This window comes from Oncorhynchus mykiss, chromosome 2, assembly GCF_057628025.1.
Source record: "Oncorhynchus mykiss isolate SJ-2025 chromosome 2, ASM5762802v1, whole genome shotgun sequence".
In the NCBI taxonomy this organism is placed as follows: Eukaryota; Metazoa; Chordata; class Actinopteri; order Salmoniformes; family Salmonidae; genus Oncorhynchus; species Oncorhynchus mykiss.
Window position 1 is genome coordinate 12,339,035 of NC_143023.1, and position 16,166 is coordinate 12,355,200.

Consider the following 16,166-nt stretch of genomic DNA (forward strand, 5'->3'; position numbering starts at 1 on the left):
ATGTCTACTGTTTGCTGATGATCTGGTGCTTCTGTCTCCAACCAAGGAGGGCCTACAGCAGCACCTAGATCTTCTGCACAGATTCTACCAGACCTGGACCCTGACAGTAAATCTCAGTAAGACCCATCCCCCTACCCCTGTACAGGCCCAGTCCCATCCCTCTACCCCTCTGTAAATGGCTCTAAAGCCTCCTTGCACCTCATTGGGGATTTCTCTGTTTTATTGTTAACATATAATTATCTTTTAAATGCTTTTCTAGGGCAGGGAAGAAAATTAGAACCCTATAACTAATACATGGGTTACCTCATTTCACATCTGCATGTCATTAAACCATAGACTATTAACCATTGACCATAAAGAAGAGAAAAAATTTACTATGGTTGTAGAAAGCATTATATTTTCATAACAGAATATCAAACAGAAACAAAACATACTTGGAAAAGATGTGTTAAAAGATAAACAGCATGTATAATATACATATTAGTTGGTATGAAGTCAAAACAAGATGGATATTGGCTTTGTGCTATTATTACTCTAAGGGACACATCACAGCCAGAAGAGGACTGGCCACCCCTCATAGCCTGGTTCCTCTCTAGGTTTCTTCCTAGGTTTTGGCCTTTCTAGGGAGTTTTTCCTAGCCACCGTGCTTCTACACCTGCATTGCTAGCTGTTTGGTGTTTTAGGCTTTTAGGGTTTTAGGCTGGGTTTCTGTACAACACTTTGAGATATCAGCTGACGTAAGAAGAGCTTTATAAATAAATTTGATTTTGATTTTGATTTGATCTTACAACTTGAGATGTGCATACAATGCAAATATTATTATGGGAGATGTTTATGAATTCAAGTTGTGGGCTTCTTTCATAAGTTAGGATTCAGGAGTCACTATGAGTTTTTCCAACTATAGTATAGAAAGTCCGTGGTGGAGAATCACATGCTGTGTCCATTTGATCCTTAAAAAGGTCAAATTCCAGAATATTGGGTAACTTTCTCCTCAGTTCAATTCCATAATATTGGGTAACTTTCTCCTCAGTTCAATTCCAGAATATTGGGTAGCTTTCTCCTCAGTCCAATTCCAGAATATTTGGTAACTTTCTGCTCAGTTCAGGGTCCTGTATATCTGTGAGAATTGAGAAACACATATTAGTGGAGAAAATAAACAAGAGGTTTATGACCCTGTCTCCAAATCATTAAAAAAAGCCTTTTCACAGGACATTGTCAGCAATTAACTTTGTTTATTTTCAAGACCCTTCAATTCTAGACGGGGTGAAAAATGATGGTTACTTAGGTGCCCTTCGGCATTCATCCCATTTGGGGCCTTCACATGAATGTCTAGAGAGAGATATCTTTATGGCTATGAGCCTATGAATGATGGGAGTCGTAAATAAAGTGGTCAGGGTACTTAACCTTTGACCCTAAGGTCCTGGGTTAACTTCCTAGTCCTAGTGTTTACTTGTGTACCACTGTGTGCTATCAATGCATGGCACTTTTCCACATTCATTATGTCCTGCCACCTGTAAAGTATTGAGGAGGAATAGGAGAAGGGAGAAAGAAAGACAAAGACATGTTAAAGAAAGTTTTGGTCAATAAGTAGATGTACCTGTGTCTGTTCTGCAGTGCTCGGTTTCATTCACAGTAATCGATGGAGTTGGTGAGCAGCCAATCCGAGGAGTAGCACTGGGCATGGGGAGCCAATCGCTAAAGCCTGAATAGGGGTCGGTAAAAGGTCATTAGAACATGATAAGCTGCAGAATGGAAGTGTTATAAGAACATTCTTCACTGGGGTTAGTGTTTGCATGTTTCATTGCTGTCTTGGCAAGTTTGCTCCTCATGCAGAGACCTCCTGTCTCTGTGAATGCTGAAACTACAGTATGTGACACTTCAGCATTATTTACCCCTTGTGTTTACTGAAATACATTTTTCCTGCTCAAACTTGACAAATCTAAAATACGGAGGCCCAAAAGACACGTTTGTGTTCGTTGAGGGATTACAATGATCATGGTATTTTATTAGGATCCCCATTAGCTGTTGCGTCCCCATTACTCTACCTGGGGTCCACACAGAACATGAAACATGACATAATACAGAACATTAATAGACAAGAACAGCTCAAGGACAGGCAGTATTTGTAGAGGTCTTGATTATGGAACAGGTTGCAGCTGGTGGGGATCTGCTCTGCCTGCAGCACACCTGTCTCCACCCACACAATCACACACGCACAGAGAGGGAGAGAGCACTGGGGGAGTGGCGGCAGGTTAGGGAGACACAGGATGAGAAGTAGAGGGCGTGGCAGGAGTAGATGTAACAACTGGCATGCATAGTATTTATATTAGCCCTCTGATTACAATGAAGAGCAAGACATGCCGCTCTGTTCTGGGCCAGCTGCAGCTTAACTAGGTCTTTCTTTGCAGCACTTGACCATATGACTGGACAATAATCAAGATAAGATACAACTAGAGCCTGTGGAGTGTGGTGTCAAAAAAGCAGAACATCTTTATTGCAGACAGACCTCTCCCCATCTTTACAACCGTTGAATCTATATGTTTTGACCATGACAGTTTACAACCTAAGGTAACGGCAAGTAATTTAGTCTCCTCAACTTGTTCAACAGCCACACCATTCATTACCAGATTCAGCTGAGCTTAGGGAATGATTTGTACCAAATACAATGCTCTTAGTTTTAGAGATGTTCAGGACAAGGGTTTCAGTGAGTTCATTAGCTGTGGTTGCTGCCACTTATATGGTTGAATCATCAGCATACATGGACATACAGGCTTTGTTTAATTCACAGGGTGGCAGGGAAGCCTAGTGGTTAGAGCGTTGGACTAGTAACCAGAAGGTTGCAAGTTCAAACCCACGAGCTGACAAGGTACAAATCTGTCGTTCTGCCCCTGAACAGGCAGTTAACCCACTGTTCCTAGGCCGTCATTGAAAATAAGAATTTGTTCTTAACTGACTTGCCTGGTTAAATAAAGGTAAAATAAAAAAATAAATGCCAGTGGCAGGTCATGGTAAAAATAGAAACAAGTAGAGGGCCAGGAAACTGCCATGTGGTGCACCAGGTAGAAAGGTAAGACCCAGATGCAGACCGTGTCGAAGTAACAATTTTTATTACAGCAATAGGGGCAGGCAGGCTCAGGCAGAGGTCGGTAATCCAGAGGTGGGGCAAAGGTGCAGGCAGGCTCAGGGTCAGGCTGGTGGGTACAGGGTCAGGACCGGCAAGGTTCAAAAACCAGGAGGGTGGGAAAAGCGAGGTTGGGGAAAAGCAGGAGCTGACACAAAAACACTGGTTGGCTTGATGAACTGGCAACAGACAAACAGAGAACACAGGTATACATACACAGGGGATAATGGGGAGGATGGGTGACACCTGAAGGGGGGTGGAGACAATCAGAAAGACAGGTGAAACAGATCAGGGTGTGACACACCCTACATGTTTGACATCAGAGAAGCCTCCATTGAAGAAAACCCTCTGAGTTATATTAGATAGATAGCTCTGAATCCACGATACGGCACAGGTTGAAAATCCATTCAAAAAGTTTTCTCAACATCATGGGGTGGCAGCGTAGCCTAGTGGTTAGATCCTTGGACTATTAACTGAAAGGTTGCAAGATCGAATCCCTGAGCTGCCAAGGTACAAATCTGTCGTTCTGCCCCTGAACAAAGCAGTTAACCCACTGTTCCGAGGCCGTCATTGAAAATAAGAATTTGTTCTTAACTGACTTGCCTAGTAAAATGTTATGGTCAATAATATCAAAGGTTGCACTGAAATCTAACAGTACAGCTCCCACAATCTTCTTCTTATCAATTTCTTTCAACCAGTCAATTTCTTTCAACCAGTCAATCAGTCATTTGTGTCATGTTGAGTGCCCTTCTCTATAAGCATGCTGAAAGTCTGTTGTCAATTTGTTTACAGAGAAATAGCATTGCATTTGGTCAAACACAATGTTTCATGTCGTGGAGGCATGACAAGACCCAAAACTGATCCAGGATGTGTATAGGATGTATAGGGTGTGACACAGGATGAGGGAGTCCATGGACGTTAACGATTACACTTGGTTATACAACATCACATTTAAAATACAGTAATACACCACTGTATGACATCATCACCTTTAAAATACAGTAATACACCACTGTATGATATCATCACATTTAAAATACAGTAATACACCACTGTATGACATCATCACATTTAAAATACAGTAATACACCACTGTATGACATCATAACATTTAAAATACAGTAATACACCACTGTATGACATGAAGAAGCTGCCATATTAGATGAGACGCATTAGGGACATTAGACAGAACCGAACATACTGAAAAATAAAAACAGAATAGATTTGCTTTCAGTCTGCAGACCTTGTCCAAAACACAGGTTTTCCTTCATTTTATACATTGATGGGGTATGAAGCCAGGCTGTCAATTAGAGGTGTGTGCTGAGATAGGAAGCAGCCATAACGCCAAACATACTGTACCTTATTCTCAAGATCCTTCTCCTCCACATTCTTCTTCTCTCCTAGAATTACATACAAACTATAGTCCTCATGGCCGGTGGTGTTACCTTAAAAGATGACAGACATCAACGATGTTGGTGAGGAGAACCACAAAGTGAGACCACACTAACACTTGAACTAACATATCTGGTTAAGTGGCTTACTGAAATAGGTGTAATCGAAGGTGGCGGTGTAGTCATAGTCTGGTGTTTGTGTAGAATAGTCATCATATTCCTCCTCATAGTCCTCTTTGTTTGCTGTGGAAAAAGGGAAGAGAAAGAAATGCTATGACCAAAAACCTGGTCAGCCCTGAAACTAAAAGCTATATCATACCTCATATCCCATCATGTCTTTCACTGAACTACACTCCAAGTCATTGTGCTCCTCAACATCTCCTATTACAAACCTATCAGATACACCCAACATGAGGATTACGCAGTGTGTTATTTGCAAGCAAACAAAAGCCATTGTTCCATTAAATGTGGATTCTGGGTTTGGAGAGCCCCACCTCATTTGTTTGGTATGCCTCAGGGGAGAAATAAACTCTCAGGTGTTGCACCTTATCTTCCCTGCCCAGGACCAACAGAGACTTCTCCTATGAGTTATGGAGCAGAGACAAACAGAGACTTCTCATATGAGTTATGGAACAGAGACAAAAAGAGACTTCTCCTATGAGTTATGGAGCAGAGACACACGGAGACTTCTCCTATGAGTTATGGAGCAGAGATAAATAGAGGAGAACAATTTAACCGTATGGAGGCAGGAGGGAGGTCAGGCCCCCAGGGGGATACGTCATGGAGCTGGTCTGGCCCCCAGGGGGATACGTCATGGAGCTGGTCTGGCCCCCAGGGGGATACGTCATGGAGCTGGCAGCAGGACAATACACAGAGTATCTGGAACTCTATCCATCAGACTCTATACCAGTAGAGGACAGCCAAGAGTAAACTGCAGAGCAGTGAACTACAGTGGGACACGATGCAGAGCGGACTGGTGTGAAACAATGAGCATCAGGTTTCCCTGGTGGAATCTCCTCAGCCAGCGAAACGAACCGTCGCATGTCTTGTGAAATGCTTGGTTGAGCAAGGCCACATGTGAATGACCGTATTAACTTTTGGAAACGTTCTAGAGACAGCGTTTTCCTGTCATTTGATTTAGGGCCACATATTTAGCTTGAGATATATCAAACAATTTCTCAATAATTGCAGAGGAATAAAATGCTCATGGAGAGTTCGTTGACAAACATGGTCAAGAAATGAGAATTTGACCGCACTGTATGGCTTTACCACCATCTTATTCAACCACATGGCCTGTATGATAGACTAACCTTCATGAAAACAGCTTGAATGAATGTAAAAGAGGAAATGTCTGCCCTTCAGAGCTAAATATTCAGTGGTGGGTCAAGTGGGGACAGTCCTGATGGGGAACTGAAGGGGAGAAAGGTGGATATGGCTGCTGCTACTGTTACCAATGCCAGACATACACAACATGGACGTAGCAAAGAGGGGGGTTTAGCTGAAAGTTGGGGATAGGAACTCTCACAAAGTCATATGTGAAGTATGTGAGGGGGAATTCCTGACCTCTCTCTCTCTTGATCACAGGTCTCAATCACAATGGTAGGAAGGAACCTTAGTGGGATAAAGTAATAATCTTACAATGATTGGACTTTCCAAGTGAGTAACATAAAAGAAACCAGCTCTTTCCAGAAATCTGACAGCCCCTATACAAAAACAAAATGGACGTTCCAGCAATCTAATAATAATGAGCTTCTAATCCAGTCACCATGTCTCTGGGAAAAGTCCAATACATTCCTCCAGTGTCCTGCAAGTATGGATCCATTCCATTGATTCCGCTCCAGCCATTACCTCGAGCCCATCTTCCCCAATTAAGTTGCCACCAACCTCCTTTGATACATGTACTATTAAAGCGTTTTTGCATAATAATAATAACTCAATGCTTTGTCTCTGTGGGTAAGTTGGTTTTGACTCATCCCAGGAACCTGATGATCATATTTTTTTATTATCATTTTTTTCTCTCCCCAATTGGTTGGTACAGTCTTGTCTCATCACTGCAACTCCCGTACGGACTCGGGAGAGGCGAAGGTCGAGAGCCATGTGTCCTCCGAAACACAACCAAGCTGCACTGCTTCTTGACACAATGCCCACTTAACCTGGAAGCCAGCCGCACCAACGTGTCGGAGGAAACACCTGGCGACCGTGTCACCGGCCAAACCCTCCCCTAACCCGGACGACACTGGGCCAATTGTGCACCGCCCCATGGGTCTCCCGGTCACACACAGCTGACTGCGACAGAGCCTGGACTCGAACCCAGAATCTCTAGTGGCACAGCTAGCACTGCGATGCAGTGCCTTAGACCGCTGCACGACTCGGGAGGCCCTGATGATCAATTTTGTTTTGATAGGAGGAGCCTGTATACTCTTGTCTCGACAACAAGCTGAAACAGCTCATGTTGAAACTCATGCTCTGTCTGATAACACTTCGGCAGCCGTACCATACTGGCACTGGAGAGTGTTTACATTTACACTCTCTGTGATGAGTCAACTACAGGTTCTTCAACAACCTCCCAGAACCATAGAAGAGCCCTTTGGCAAAGAAGTCAGACTGCAACATGCCAAGTCTTGCATCAGTTTCTGCACACAGACTATGGGAAGGATGATTTAGGGAAACACAACTACTCTCCAGCTGTAAATCAGGTGACTTATTTTAATCCGCTGATATGATAGGGAGAAGTGGGTTTTTTCTTCTGGTCAGAATGGATGAGGCTCAAATGGGCTGCTAAAACATCTGGAAAACCCCATGTTCTCCAGAATCACTACTCCCATAGATACAGCTTTATTCACTACTCCCATAGTTAGAGCTTTATTCACTACTCCCATAGTTAAAGCTTTATTCACTACTCCCATAGGTAGAGCTTTATTCACTGCTCCCATAGATAAAGCTTTATTCACTACTCCCATAGGTAAAGCTTTATTCACTACTCCCATAGGTAAAGCTTTATTCACTACTCCCATAGGTAGAGCTGTATTCACTACTCCCATAGGTAGAGCTTTATTCACTACTCCCATAGGTAGAGCTTTATTCACTACTCCCATAGGTAGAGCTGTATTCACTACTCCCATAGGTAGAGTTTTATTCACTACTCCCATAGGTAAAGCTTTATTCACTACTCCCATAGGTAAAGCTTTATTCACTACTCACATAGGTAGAGCTGTATTCACTACTCCCATAGGTAGAGCTGTATTCACTACTCCCATAGGTAAAGCTTTATTCACTACTCCCATAGGTAGAGTTTTATTCACTACTCCCATAGGTAAAGCTTTATTCACTACTCCCATAGGTAGAGTTTTATTCACTACTCCCATAGGTAGAGCTTTATTCACTACTCCTATAGGTAGAGCTTTATTCACTACTCCCATAGGTAGAGCTTTATTCACTACTCCCATAGGTAGAGCTTTATTCACTACTCCCATAGGTAGAGCTTTATTCACTACTCCCATAGGTCGAGCTTTATTCACTACTCCCATAGGTAGAGCTTTATTCACTACTCCTATAGGTAGAGCTTTATTCACTACTCCCATAGGTAGAGCTTTATTCACTACTCCCATAGGTAGAGCTTTATTCACTACTCCCATAGGTAGAGCTTTATTACTCCCATAGGTAGAGCTTTATTCACTACTCCCATAGGTAAAGCTTTATTCACTACTCCCATAGGTAGAGCTGTATTCACTACTCCCATAGGTAGAGCTTTATTCACTACTCCCATAGGTAGAGCTTTATTCACTACTCCCATAGGTAGAGCTTTATTCACTACTCCCATAGGTAAAGCTTTATTCACTACTCCCATAGGTAGAGCTTTATTCACTACTCCCATAGGTAGAGCTTTATTCACTACTCCCATAGGTAGAGCTTTATTCACTACTCCCATAGGTAGAGCTTTATTCACTACTCCCATAGGTAGAGCTTTATTCACTACTCCCATAGGTAAAGCTTTATTCACTACTCCCATAGGTAGAGCTTTATTCACTACTCCCATAGGTAGAGCTTTATTCACTACTCCCATAGGTAAAGCTTTATTCACTACTCCCATAGGTAGAGCTTTATTCACTACTCCCATAGGTAGAGCTTTATTCACTACTCCCATAGGTAGAGCTTTATTCACTACTCCCATAGGTAGAGCTTTATTCACTACTCCCATAGGTAGAGCTTTATTACTCCCATAGGTAGAGCTTTATTCACTACTCCCATAGGTAAAGCTTTATTCACTACTCCCATAGGTAGAGCTGTATTCACTACTCCCATAGGTAGAGCTTTATTCACTACTCCCATAGGTAGAGCTTTATTCACTACTCCCATAGGTAGAGCTTTATTCACTACTCCCATAGGTAAAGCTTTATTCACTACTCCCATAGGTAGAGCTTTATTCACTACTCCCATAGGTAGAGCTTTATTCACTACTCCCATAGGTAGAGCTTTATTCACTACTCCCATAGGTAGAGCTTTATTCACTACTCCCATAGGTAGAGCTTTATTCACTACTCCCATAGGTAGAGCTTTATTCACTACTCCCATAGGTAGAGCTTTATTCACTACTCCCATAGGTAGAGCTTTATTCACTACTCCCATAGGTACAGCTTTATTCACTACTCCCATAGGTAGAGCTTTATTCACTACTCCCATAGGTAGAGCTTTATTCACTACTCCCATAGGTAGAGCTTTATTCACTACTCCCATAGGTAGAGCTTTATTCACTACTCCCATAGGTAGAGCTTTATTCACTACTCCCATAGGTAGAGCTTTATTCACTACTCCCATAGGTAGAGCTTTATTCACTACTCCCATAGGTAAATCTTTATTCACTACTACCATTTTTCTTTGTAGCTAAGGGTTAACTTGTGTTTGATCATGTTGACATTGCATCATTACTTAATTCTAGATATGTGTTGTACATCAGCTTCCTTCAATATGATGCTTTGTCCAAGGGTAATTGTGTGTTTTATCCCAATTGAAAACCTTTTTTGTTATTCAGTCTTCTGGCATATTGACAAGATGGTTCCACAACCTAATAATTTCACCCCTCGGTCCTACTTCACAGGGCTCCCATCCCATGTCTCCTTGAATAGCAAGGCTTGGGGAAAACGTATATACTCCCAGAAAACATCTTATGGCTGGAATGGAGTGCGGTGGACCTTTGAATGACCCCTGCCCATGTACAGTATCTCTCTCTCTCTGAGGACTTGCATCTCCTCAGGTTCACTTTGTTTATTGTGCTTTTATGCTCCATGAGCCGGTGTCTCAGATAGGATACAGAACGGCGAGACTAGCAGGTGGACGTCCTCTTGATATATCATATTACAGTAGAGATCTTTTCATTGAAGTAAAGAAAACATCAAGTGGCCTGTCTACCATGCTTTTTAATATCAAGCAATAAAACTACTCTTCCTGGGGTATTTACAGACTGTAAAACATGCATCACTGCTAAAAGCTATGGTAAGCTATAGCTAGCACATGTAATAATTCCTCTGCGCTGTCATCTGGTCTGTTTCTGACAGCAGTAGGAATCACCCAACAGAACAGTTAACGACCAGCATGGAACGAAACTCTCACAGCGCTAGACGCGTTCTTGTCGCAAACTCCACAAACCAATGAAGACAAATGTTTGCATCTGACAGACTCCCAGAGACAGCAGCCAAAACAAGACAAACAACAATAAATAATAAGACAAAGCAACCAGAAGGTGGTTTGGTGAGGAGGTCTTTCCCAGCATTGTAAGTCTAAACTCTCTGGCTGGATAAAAAGGTTCATCCACAGAAAAACCAGCCGGGTCGAGTCCACAGGGGATCCACAGAGCTTGATTATTTTCTCTCTAGAAAAACTTCTCCGCTGGTGCCTGAGAAAGTAATCACTGCCCACAGTAGGGTTACAACAACACTGTACGTGGCTATTTCAAACTGCTCCACAGTGCACTAGATATTGTTTCTATGAATTCCCGGGACACAATGTCCCCATCCTAACCTTGACCCTGTCTGACAGTTCAGCCATCCTCACTTTGGGCACCGGCTTCAGATGACAACAAAAATCCCTTTTGGTGTCCTGTATAAACACCATGCATGGGGGAAGTGGTGCCCTCTTTGATCCACCATTGAGAGATTACCCTGAGGTCCGCCAGTGCTCTAGTTCAAAGATCAGTGAATACTCACCCCAGCACAAGGGTAGCAGCAGCGCCCCGGTCACCCAGAGAGAGAGCAGTCGTCTGTGCATCCTGGAAGGGAGATGTAGGCAGAGTGGGAAGGGAGAGCCGAACGCAGACAATGTGGTGTGTGAGTAGGGGTGTGTGTGAGTAGGGGTGTGTGTGTATCTGAGTAGGGGTGTGTGTGAGTGTGTCTGAGTAGGGGTGTGTGTAAGTGTGTGTGAATAGGGATGCGTGTGTGTGTGAGTGTGTGTGTGAGTGTGAGTTTGAGCACGCTATTGTGGCAGGGAGGGCAGGCTAAATGAAAGCCCAGAGGGAAGTACTCCCTTCATATAGGATACTTTCTCCCAGTATCTTGTTCTTCTTATTTAAGAGGTAAGAGGGAACTAACAAAGAAACTCAACTCCAGCCGACAGATCCTGAAATGTTGGCTGTTGTAAAGTCTCATTGTCTGAAAGGAATGACAGGATTTTCCCAACATGTCAACTTGACTCGCATATCATGAGACAAATTATTACAATTACTCTATTACTAAACTGAAAACTGGATACTTGATTATCTTGTTTCTTGATTTGTTATACTGTATGGTCACTGTTACAGGCACAGTCAGAAGAGGAACCTATGTTGCGTCCTAGGTTCCTGCCTGTCTAGGGAGTTTTCCCCAGCCACTGTGCTTCTGCATCTGCATTGCTTCCTCTCTGGGGTTTCAGGCTGGGTTTCTGTACAGCACTTCGTGACAACTGCTGATGTAAAAAGGGCTTGAGACATACATTTGATTGATTGTTTGCAGAACAATGAGGCTAGGGCGACTTAAGAATTTTGTCTTACATTTTTGTCTTGATTTTATTATCGCCTGTGTGTGTGTGTGTGTGTGCGTGCGTGCGTGTGTGTGTGTGTGTGTGTGTGTGTGTGTGTGTGTGTGTGTGTGTGTGCGTGTGTGTGTCTGGCAGCCTTGTTTTGACGATCCCTTCTGTGCTGACGAATGGTCAGAGGAGGAGAGGGAGAGAAAGAGAAAGAGTGATGAGAGGAGGAGAAGGAGAGAAAGAGAAAGAGTGATGAGAGGAGGAGGAGAGAAAGAGAAAGAGTGATGAGAGGAGGAGGAGAGAAAGGTCAAGAAAAAAGCCAGGGGGTCAGATCACACTCCCCCTTCCCTACTCCCTATCCCTCCCCGCTCTACTCCCCCTTCCCTACTCCCTATTCCTCCCCCGCTCTACTCCCCCTTCCCTACTCCCTATCCCTCCCCCGCTCTACTCCCCCTTCCCTACTCCCTATCCCTCCCCCGCTCTACTCCCCCTTCCCTACTCCCTATCCCTCCCCCGCTCTACTCCCCCTTCCCTACTCCCTATCCCTCCCCCGCTCTACTCCCTCTTCCCTACTCCCTATCCCTCCCCCGCTCTACTCCCTCTTCCCTACTCCCTATCCCTCCCCCGCTCTACTCCCCCTTCCCTACTCCCTATCCCTCCCCCGCTCTACTCCCCCTTCCCTACTCCCTATTCCTCCCCCGCTCTACTCCCCCTTCCCTACTCCCTATCCCTCCCCCGCTCTACTCCCCCTTCCCTACTCCCTATCCCTCCCCCGCTCTACTCCCCCTTCCCTACTCCCTATCCCTCCCCCGCTCTACTCCCCCTTCCCTACTCCCTATCCCTCCCCCGCTCTACTCCCCCTTCCCTACTCCCTATCCCTCCCCCGCTCTACTCCCCCTTCCCTACTCCCTATCCCTCCCCCGCTCTACTCCCCCTTCCCTACTCCCTATCCCTCCCCCGCTCTACTCCCCCTTCCCTACTCCCTATCCCTCCCCCGCTCTACTCCCCCTTCCCTACTCCCTATCCCTCCCCCGCTCTACTCCCCCTTCCCTACTCCCTATTCCTCCCCCGCTCTACTCCCCCTTCCCTACTCCCTATCCCTCCCCCGCTCTACTCCCCCTTCCCTACTCCCTATCCCTCCCCCGCTCTACTCCCCCTTCCCTACTCCCTATCCCTCCCCCGCTCTACTCCCCCTTCCCTACTCCCTATCCCTCCCCCGCTCTACTCCCCCTTCCCTACTCCCTCTTCCCTACTCCCTCTTCCCTACTCCCTATCCCTCCCCCGATCTACTCCCACTTCCCAGGGTTCTGAATAAACAAGGGCAGATATATGGGACAGTACTGTATCCCCAGCTCTTCTAACTTGCCTCCCTATGTCCTAACTAGTCCCAGCTGTGTGCTGGGGGTGTGAGAGCTGGACCGTGGGTGTTGGGAGACGGTCAGGGAGGATGTGCTGGACACATACACACACCCACCCACACACACACACACACACACACACACACACACACACACACACACACACACACACACACACACACACACACACACACACATATTCAGAATATCCCTCATTCCAGGAGAGTCAATGTTCCCAGAAGGTTTCTTATGTTTTCTTCCTTCTACCTCCCAGCTATAAACAGTCCATTATTTCACCTTTACCAGTGGAAACCTGCTACTCATTATGCTGCCTGTCAATCATAACCATAGACTGTAAACCATGGGTGGCCAACGTGACCATGTACCTGTATTTACCATCTTAACAGATTCAATCTGCTGGTATTATTCAATCAGGTGTTCATGTGTACCCAAGGGAAAACAGGACAAGGCTTCAAATGCGTACACTAATCCCTACCTGCAGTACACTAATCCCTACCTGCAGTACACTAATCCCTACCTGCAGTACACTAATCCCTACCTGCAGTACACTAATCCCTACCTGCAGTACACTAATCCCTACCTGCAGTACATCCCTACCTGCAGTACACTAATCCCTACCTGCAGTACACTAATCCCTACCTGCAGTACACTAATCCCGACCTGCAGTACACTAATCCCTACCTGCAGTACACTAATCCCTACCTGCAGTACACTAATCCCTACCTGCAGTACACTAATCCCTACCTGCAGTACACTAATCCCTACCTGCAGTACACTAATCCCTACCTGCAGGACACTAATCCCTACCTGCAGTACACTAATCCCTACCTGCAGTACACTAATCCCTACCTGCAGTACACTAATCCCTACCTGCAGGGCACTAATCCCTACCTGCAGTACACTAATCCCTACCTGCAGTACACTAAAGCCTGCCTGGACATGTTCATATACCTATTGCCGACCAGTATTGAGGGACAAAAGAGATGTCTTGGAGGAGTAAACAAAACTTCATCCTCCTTGAATATCCTTTTTTATTTTAAAGGGACCTAATTCCCTTCTGTCAATCATAGGTCGTAATAAGATATGCAGTCACTGACACACCAACCTTCCTGGTGTTTTTCAGTACAGACAGGCTGGAAGTCCTTCCTGCCTGGCCCAGTAAGTCCTCTGCTCTAACACAAAGCAGACATGTATCTTACATGGCCCCCCTCTCCTCTCCCTGTCCTCACTGTCCCCATCTGCAGTTGGTCGATCAGCAGGGAAGAATTCCTGGCAAATGTATCTCTCTATCAAGAACTACCTCTCCACAGGGAGGTGGTGGTATGGTTTATATCTCTACAGGGAGGTGGTGGTATGGTTTATCTCTCCACAGGGAGGTGGTGGTATGGTTTATATGTCCACAGGGAGGTGGTGGTATGGTTTATATCTCTACAGGGAGGTGGTATGGTTTATATCTCTACAGGGAGGTGGCGGTATGGTCTATATCTCTACAGGGAGGTGGTGGTATGGTTTATATCTCCACAGGGAGGTGGTGGTATGGTTTATCTCTCTACAGGGAGGTGGTGGTATGGTTTATATCTCTACAGGGAGGTGGTGGTATGGTTTATCTCTCTACAGGGAGGTGGTGGTATGGTTTATCTCTACAGGGAGGTGGTGGTATGGTTTATATCTCCACAGGGAGGTGGTGGTATGGTTTATATCTCCACAGGGAGGTGGTGGTATGGTTTATATCTCCACAGGGAGGTGGTGGTATGGTTTATATCTCTACAGGGAGGTGGCGGTATGGTTTATATCTCCACAGGGAGGTGGTGGTATGGTTTATATCTCCACAGGGAGGTGGTGGTATGGTTTATATCTCTACAGGGAGGTGGTATGGTTTATATCTCTACAGGGAGGTGGCGGTATGGTTTATATCTCTACAGGGAGGTGGTGGTATGGTTTATATCTCTACAGGGAGGTGGTGGTATGGTTTATATCTCCACAGGGAGGTGGTGGTATGGTTTATCTCTCTACAGGGAGGTGGTGGTATGGTTTATATCTCTACAGGGAGGTGGTGGTATGGTTTATATCTCCACAGGGAGGTGGTGGTATGGTTTATATCTCTACAGGGAGGTGGTGGTATGGTTTATCTCTCTACAGGGAGGTGGTGGTATGGTTTATCTCTCTACAGGGAGGTGGTGGTATGGTTTATCTCTACAGGGAGGTGGTGGTATGGTTTATATCTCCACAGGGAGGTGGTGGTATGGTTTATATCTCTACAGGGAGGTGGTGATATGGTTTATATCTCTACAGGGAGGTGGTGGTATGGTTTATATCTCCACAGGGAGGTGGTGGTATGGTTTATATCTCCACAGGGAGGTGGTGGTATGGTTTATATCTCTACAGGGAGGTGGGGGTATGGTTTATATCTCCACAGGGAGGTGGTGGTATGGTTTATATCTCTACAGGGAGGTGGGGGTATGGTTTATCTCTCTACAGGGGGGTGGTGGTATGGTTTATATCTCTACAGGGAGGTGGTGGTATGGTTTATAACTCCACAGGGAGGTGGTGGTATGGTTTATATCTCTACAGGGAGGTGGTGGTATGGTTTATATCTCTACAGGGAGGTGGTGGTATGGTTTATATCTCCACAGGGAGGTGGTGGTATGGTTTATATCTCCACAGGGAGGTGGTGGTATGGTTTATATCTCCACAGGGAGGTGGTGGTATGGTTTATATCTCTACAGGGAGGTGGTGGTATGGTTTATATCTCCACAGGGAGGTGGTGGTATGGTTTATATCTCTACAGGGAGGTGGTGGTATGGTTTATCTCTCTACAGGGAGGTGGTGGTATGGTTTATCTCTCTACAGGGAGGTGGTGGTATGGTTTATATCTCTACAGGGAGGTGGTGGTATGGTTTATATCTCTACAGGGAGGTGGTGGTATGGTTTATATCTCTACAGGGAGGTGGGGGTATGGATTATCTCTCCACAGGGAGGTGGTGGTATGGTTTATATCTCCACAGGGAGGTGGTGGTATGGTTTATATCTCCACAGGGAGGTGGTGGTATGGTTTATATCTCTACAGGGAGGTGGTGGTATGGTTTATATCTCCACAGGGAGGTGGTGGTATGGTTTATATCTCTACAGGGAGGTGGTGGTATGGTTTATCTCTCTACAGGGAGGTGGTGGTATGGTTTATATCTCTACAGGGAGGTGGTGGTATGGTTTATCTCTCTACAGGGAGGTGGTGGTATGGTTTATCTCTCTACAGGGAGGTGGTGGTATGGTTTATATCTCTAC

The 16,166-nt window shown here is 45.2% G+C and overlaps 1 protein-coding gene across 1 annotated transcript; it reads right to left on the bottom strand.

Annotated features, from left to right (window-relative positions):
• Nucleotides 1–375: 375 nt before the first annotated feature.
• On the bottom strand, nucleotides 376–11,013 carry LOC110507671 (uncharacterized). The gene is made up of 5 exons (XM_090188993.1): nucleotides 10,713–11,013; nucleotides 4,663–4,755; nucleotides 4,481–4,566; nucleotides 1,598–1,702; nucleotides 376–1,117 (listed from the first exon to the last, which is right to left on the bottom strand). The coding sequence occupies exons 1-4, from the start codon at nucleotides 10,771–10,773 to the stop codon at nucleotides 1,628–1,630; spliced, it is 315 nt and encodes a 104-aa protein (XP_090045119.1). The 5' UTR covers nucleotides 10,774–11,013; the 3' UTR covers nucleotides 376–1,117; nucleotides 1,598–1,627.
• Between the last annotated feature and the right edge of the window lie 5,153 nt (nucleotides 11,014–16,166).

Coding starts and splice junctions, on each gene's coding strand:
- LOC110507671 (XM_090188993.1), bottom strand. CDS start 10,773: ATGCACAGACGACTGCTCTCTCTCTGGGTGACCGGGGCGCTGCTGCTA. Junction 4,756..10,712: donor GCTGCTACCCTTGTGCTGGG/GTGAGTATTCAC, acceptor CTTTTTCCACAG/CAAACAAAGAGGACTATGAG. Junction 1,703..4,480: donor AGAAGGATCTTGAGAATAAG/GTACAGTATGTT, acceptor ACCCCTATTCAG/GCTTTAGCGATTGGCTCCCC.